The sequence below is a fragment of the Salvelinus sp. IW2-2015 genome, linkage group LG13 (assembly GCF_002910315.2).
Source record: "Salvelinus sp. IW2-2015 linkage group LG13, ASM291031v2, whole genome shotgun sequence".
Classification (NCBI taxonomy): domain Eukaryota; kingdom Metazoa; phylum Chordata; class Actinopteri; order Salmoniformes; family Salmonidae; genus Salvelinus; species Salvelinus sp. IW2-2015.
The window spans coordinates 47,551,016-47,557,898 of NC_036853.1; the positions used below are offsets into that span (position 1 = coordinate 47,551,016).

At 44.5% G+C, this 6,883-nt stretch overlaps 1 protein-coding gene across 1 annotated transcript in view; it reads right to left on the minus strand.

The window, feature by feature from the left end:
• LOC111971752 (uncharacterized) overlaps positions 1–6,519 on the minus strand; it is an 11,813-nt gene extending 5,294 nt beyond the window's left edge. The window contains exons 1-3 of the mRNA XM_023998588.3: positions 5,953–6,519; positions 5,415–5,545; positions 5,055–5,219 (exon numbers count right to left, since the gene is read on the minus strand). Coding sequence (XP_023854356.1) covers positions 5,055–5,219; positions 5,415–5,545; positions 5,953–6,238 — 582 coding nt within the window. The 5' untranslated portion in view covers positions 6,239–6,519. The remainder of the gene's footprint in view (positions 1–5,054; positions 5,220–5,414; positions 5,546–5,952) is intronic.
• Between the last annotated feature and the right edge of the window lie 364 nt (positions 6,520–6,883).

Consider the following 6,883-nt stretch of genomic DNA (forward strand, 5'->3'; position numbering starts at 1 on the left):
TGTTCTGGGGGGCGGGAGAGGGGGTGGGGGGGTTCCCTAATGTTTGGTATACTCGTGCTTCCAGAAAGTATTCATAGCCCTTGACTTATTCCACATGTCGATGCCAAGCATACCATGATGCAGCCACCACCATGCTTTAAAAAAAATATGAAAGAGTGGTACTCAGTAATGTGTGTGGATTTTCCCCCAAACATAATGCTTTTGTATTCAGGACATAGTTCCATTTTCTTTGGCACATGTTTTACTTTAGTGCCTTATTGTAAACAGGAGCATGTTTTGGAATATTTTTATTCTGTACAGGCTTTCACTCTGTCATTTAGGTTAGTATTGTGGAGTATTACAATGGTTGCTGATCCATCCTCGGTTTTCTCCTTTCACAGCCATTAAAACTCTGTTTTAAAGTCACCATTGGAATGGTGAAATCCCTGAGCGGTTTCTTCCTTCTCCGGCAACAGAGTTAGGAAGGACGCCTGTATCTTTGTAGTCACTGGGTGTATTGCATTACACCATCCAAAGTGTAATTAATAAAGTCACCATGCTCAAAGGGATATTCAATGCCTGCTTTTTCTTTTACCCATTCTACTAATAGGTGCCCTTTCTTTGGGAGGATTCGAAAACCTCCATGGTGTTATATACAGTGGGGAGAACAAGTATTGATACACTGCCGATTTTGCAGGTTTTTCTACTTACAAAGCATGTAGAGGTCTGTTATTTTTATCATAGGTACACTTCAACTGTGAGAGACGGAATCCAGAAAATTCCACAAAAATCCAGAAAATCATAGTATGATTTTTAAGTAATTAATTTGCATTTTATTGCATGACATAAGTATTTGATCACCTACCAACCAGTAAGAATTCCGGCTCTCACAGACCTGTTAGTTTTTCTTTAGAAAGCCCTCCTGTTCTCCACTCATTACCTGTATTAACTGCACCTGTTTGAACTCGTTACCTGTATAAAAGACACCTGTCCACACACTCAATCAAACAGACTCCAACCTCTCCACAATGGCCAAGACCAGAGAGCTGTGCAAGGACATCAGGGATACAATGTTAGACCTGTACAAGGCTGGGATGGGCTACAGGACAATAGGCAAGCAGCTTGGTGAGAAGGCAACAACTGTTGGCGCAATTATTAAAATGGAAGAAGTTCAAGATGATGGTCAATCACCCTCGGTCTGGGGCTCCATGCAAGATCTCACCTCGTGGGGCATCAATGATCATGAGGAAGGAGAGGGGTCAGCCAGAACTACACGGCAGGACCTGGTCAATGACCTGAAGAGAGCTGGGACCACAGTCTCAAAGAAAACCTTTAGTAACACACTACGCCGTCATGGATTAAAATCCTGCAGCGCACGCAAGGTCCCCTGCTCAAGAAGCGCATGTCCAGGCCCGTCTGAAGTTCATGCCAATGACGGCATCTGAGTTCCGAGAGGAGGAATGGGAGAAGGTCACGTGGTCTGATGAGACAAAAATAGAGCTTTTTGGTCTAAACTCCACTCGCCGTGTTTGGAGAAGAAGAAGGATGAGTACAACCCCGAACACCATCCCCAATCGGTGGAAAAGCATTGGGACTCTTCCCTCTCTGGTGGTTGTGTGGTGTTGTGGGTTGGGTGTTGTGGTTTTTTTTTTTTTGCCAATGTATTAAAAATAAAAAGCTGAAATATCACATTTACATAAGTATTCAGACCCTTTACTCAGTACTTTGTTGAAGCACATTTGGCAGCGATTACAGCCTTGAGTCTTCTTGGGTATGAAGCTACAATCTTGGCACACCTGTATTTGGGGAGTTTCTCCCATTCTTCTCTGCAGATCCTCTCAAGCTCTGTCAGGTTGGATGGGGAGTGTCGCTGCGCAGCTATTTTCAGGTCTCTCCAGAGATGTTAGATTGGGTTCAAGTCCGGGCTCTGGCTGGGCCACACAATGACATTCAGAGACTTGTCCCGAAGCCACTCCTGCATTGTCTTGGCTGTGTACTTAGGGTCGTTGTCCTGTTGGAAGATGAACCTTCGCCCCAGTCTGAGGTCCTGAGCACTCTGGAGCAGGTTTTCATCAAGGATCTCTCTGTACTTTGCTCCGTTCATCTTTCCCTCGATCCTGACTAGTCTCCCAGTCCCTGCCGCTGAAAACCATCCCCACAGCATGATGATGCCACCACCATGCATCACCGTAGGGATGGTGCCAGGTTTCCTCCAGACGTGACACTTGGGATAATGGCCAAAGAGTTCAATCTTGGTTTCATTAGACCAGAAAAATCTTGTTTCTCATGGTCTGAGAGTCTTTAGCTGCCTTTTGGCAAACTCCAAGCGGGCTGTCATGTGCCTTTTACTGAGGAGTGGCTTCCGTCTGGTCACTCTACCATAAAGGCCTGATTGGTGGAGTGCTGCAGAGATGTTTGTGGAGATGGGAGAACCTTCCAGAAGGACAGAAGAACTCTGGAGCTCTGTTAGAGTGACCATCGGGTTCTTGGTCACCTCCCTAACGAAGGCCCTTCTCCCCTGATTACTCAGTTTGGCCGGGCGGCCAGCTCTTGGAAGAGTCTTGGTGGTTCCAAACTTCTTCCATTTAAGATTGATCGAAACACTGTGTTCTTGGGGACCTTCAATGCTGCAGAAATGTTTTGGTACCCACCTTGCCCAGATCTGTACCTCGACACAATCCTGTCTCGGATCTCTACGGACAATTCCTTGGACCTCATGGCTTGGTTTTTGCTCTGACATGCACTGCAATCTCAAGGATGATCAATGGAAATGGATGGACCTGGGCTCAATTTCAAGTCTCATAGCAAAGGGTTGGAATACCATGAAAGCCCACAGAAAGACAGCAACCTTCCACTAGCCATGATTGGCTGAGATAATGAGTGCGGCTGGACATGCTGAGAGAGGAGTTCGGATTGGTCTGCCATATAGAGGGCTTCTGTCTATTTGAGCTGGTCAGTCTGTGTTGGTAATCCTGTCGAACGCGGCTTTAAAAAAAATGTGTAGTGGAGCTGCATAAGTGTTGCTCTCCACTTTCTGAAGGATCGAGTTTTATACTATATGTTTTCCTTTTTTTATTTAAAACAACAATACAGACAACACAAATGGCCGCTCCCAGAGGGTGCGTTCGCACTCACTGGCCCGAGATGCTGGCAAGGCAAAACATACAGTAATTCCATCCCCATCCCTGATTGCAGGACCTCAAACATTTACACTGTACATTTGTGTATATACTTATTCCAACAACACTTGAATCGGTTCTTTAAATTRACTGCTCATATGAGGGACCTTGCAGATAATTGTACATGTGTGGGGTACAGAGATGAGGTAGTCGTAATTTTTTAAATGTTAAACACTATTATTGCACACAGTGACTCCATGCAACTTATGTGATTTGTTAAGCAGATTTTTACTCCTGAACTTATTAGGCTTGTCATAACAAAGGGGTGGAATACTTATTAACTCAAGAACTTCCAGCTTTTCATTTATTAATTTGTAAAAAATTCTAAAAACATAATTCCACTTTGACATTATGGTGTATTGTGTGTAGGCCAGTGCCACAAAATCTCAATTTAATCCATTTTAAATTCAGGCTGTAACACAACAAAACGTGGAAAAAGTCAAAGGGTGTGAATACTGAATGCACTGTATCCCACAATGTCTGGGCTTTGCACTACAGCGCTCTTAGTTGTTGTAAAAATTGACCCACTCCTGCGGTTTACTTTGTGCATTCGCTGACTCTACCTTTAATGCAGGGTTTAATTTGTAAAACGATAATCTCAATTTAATCAATTTTAAATTCAGGCTGTAAKACAACAAKATTTGGAGAAWGTCAAGTAATGTGAATACTTTCTGAAGGCATTGTATATSACACAATGTCTGGATGCAACATTCTACCCAGGAATATCCAACACTGAAATCTGTTACTCTCGTTATTCCAAATGCATCTGTGGATTTTTTCATCTGACAATAAAAATGTATCTGACTTTATTATAAACGTCAGAAGCGAGTGGAATGGTGACTTTCTATGTTATAGAGTCTAATGTTTTTTCTGCTGGTGTATCTTGAGGTATCTCCTCTCTGAGAACCTCTTCCCGCAGTGAGTACAGGCGAACGGCCTCTCTCCTGTGTGGACCCTCTGATGCCTCTTCAGGTCACCAGCCTGAGCGAAGCGCATGTGACACTGGGTACAGCTGAAGGGTTTCACCCCTGTGTGGACCCTCTGGTGCCTCTTCAGGGTGCTAGCCTGGGCGAAGCGCAWGTGACACTGGGTACAGCTGTAGGGTTTCACCCCTGTGTGGATCCTCTGATGGATCTCTACCTTCTGGAGGCAGCTGAAGCCTTTGTTACAGAACATGCAGAGGAACCGTTTCTCTTTACTATTGCCTGATGTTGCTCTCCCTCCCTGAGTCTGGGCTCTAGCCCTGTCGTTTGAGTTCAATACCTGATCGAAAACGACACAGCCGTGTGAATCGGAAGGCCCCATCAACGTGGACACTGGGTCGCGATCCTTGAACGTGTGTAAAGGTGAGTGGGTCGTGACATTTAGATTTGTCTCTAAGCTTTCCCTGTAGTCTAAGAAGTCACTGGTGTTGCCCTGCAAGTGTCCTTTTCCTAAGTGAGTCTCGTCTGCATTCCATGTCAGAGGAGAGTCACCCTCCACTTTCACAGTGACCTCATCTACGACCAGACCCTCCCCTTTCTTATTTCTTTCTATGGACCCTTCAGAATATACACTACTACTGTACCGGTTCCAGTCCCCTCTAGACAGATCAGTCTGTGTCTCTAAACCCAAGGATATGTTMCCAGGGTCCATCTCTGTAGCGTAAGAACAAGACGGATCATCACCGCCAGAGTGTAATGTGTCACCATCACCACGGGAATAAACCATCCACTGGCTCTGGTGAAATACCGGTAAACACTCTGAGCCGGGAGCATGAGGACAGCCCAGTTTCCCCAGCCCCAGTCTCTCTGGGTCTGATCTGTGGTCAGATCCTGTGTGTAAGAGGCTGTGTGTTACAGTTACAGTCTCAGTGTCTGTCTCTGACTTGAGGACGGCGTTCGGCGTTCCACTGACCTCCATGATGCTGCGTTGGGTCCTGGGCTGGGGCGCGGCAGCGAGGTCCTCCGTGGCRTCAGGGGGTGCTCCAGCCACTGCAATCTGGATGTCTCTGCTGTGCTGTGGGTCCTCCTCACCTTCAGACCTCTCCTGCTTGACCCCAGGGCCTGCAACCTCTGCATCCTGACACAAGAAGGAGGTTGTTACTAGTATCCAGTTCAATTGGATAACAATGTCATGGGGAAGTCTCACAAGCTCCCCTATGGCAGATAAATAAGGATGTAAATGTAAGCAAGTGAATAGCTGAGGGGAGTCTTTCTGAAATAAACTGATCACAGTTGATATACTGTAATTTTAATGTAAAACTTTTACACTAACCTCTATCACAATAACGTCTTGGGTTGAGGTTCGACTCTCCTCATCAACAGTGATTGGTTGGTCATCTCTCCATGTATTGTGTCCCGCTGGCTTCACAAAGCTCCTGTGGCCTCCAGTGAGATCTCCTTCACCTGAGAGAGTGATTGGAGGAAAAGTGGTGGTTAGGTTAGCTACTGTAAATGCTCAAAAGCTATTGTACATGATTGACACTGTCTAGAATTGGCAAGAATGTAAGGTAACACTTCTCATAACTTCTTGATATACTATTTATTGATTGATTGATGTATTATGTTCCATGCATCACATTGTTTTTATTGAGTAAATAGGAAATGCAGTACATCAAGAATCTGGTTAAATTATATTGTGTCTTTGCGCAAGATAACTAAGTAATCAGCTGAATTATTGCATACTAACTACCCAAAATGGACCAAGACCCAATTCTGGTTAACCATATATGTGTTTAACACATCTAAAATCACACATGCGCAGAGGCGAACCGGCGACATGCCCCGCATCCTTGGCCTTCWTCAAAATGTACCTCTTGCCATTCCTCTGTATCGGTCGAGGATCTTGACACTTCTGGGACGKCTGGCGAGGACGCGCTCTCGCATTGTCCTTTCTGTGCGCTCCCGTGACAATTTCAGTTCAAGTAGCTGTAGTTTCCTCCGCAATGCACTGGTTTCTTTCTGGCTTTGAGTTATTTCCAAACGAAAGACTGCATAGTCGTCGTCTACGAGTTTACAGACCTCTGCCACWGCGGCATTCGCTAGCACCTCCATTATGGAGGCTATTTGAGTGTGAAAAACCATACAGTTAGCAGCCATTGTTAACTAACTTAGCAGCTAGGTAGCTAACCTCTATTGACCATCGAAGTCCTGTCTCCAACGCGGATTAAAGACTACATGGGGTACGTATGTGGTGCTGTGCAGTTAAATTAGCCATAGTWTGAGTTCCAGGGTGTTAATAAACGTCTAAATAAATAAAAAACCGCTAACGTGGAAAGTATTCTTAGCTACTGTTTACTTCCGTTTATACCGACGAGATAGGATGTTGTCGCTCAAAGGGTGTGGCTAAATGAAAAGCGAATGCGCACTGTTCTTTGAAATACGGTACTGCTTATCTCCTATTCAAGATCCGTCTTAAAAGCTTAGATCACTTAGAACCGTGTTAGCAAGATGAGTAGAATAAAATACAATATAATTACTTTTCCATCTACATCACCTCAGTACTATAAATATTCAACTGTCCTTTGATCTAGCCTAGGTTTACTGTCTCTAAAAACAAGCCTGTTTCAAATGACAAGTTAAGGGGTATGTGTTCAAATAACCTACAAAACAGAAGGGTCGTTCCATTTGATTTCAATCACTTTTTGACCACAACCCTTTTTGATTTGAATGAAATTTTCCATATTTGCCCATGGTAGAAGTGGTCAGAAAGTTACTTTTTAGAACTTAATGCCAAAATAGACA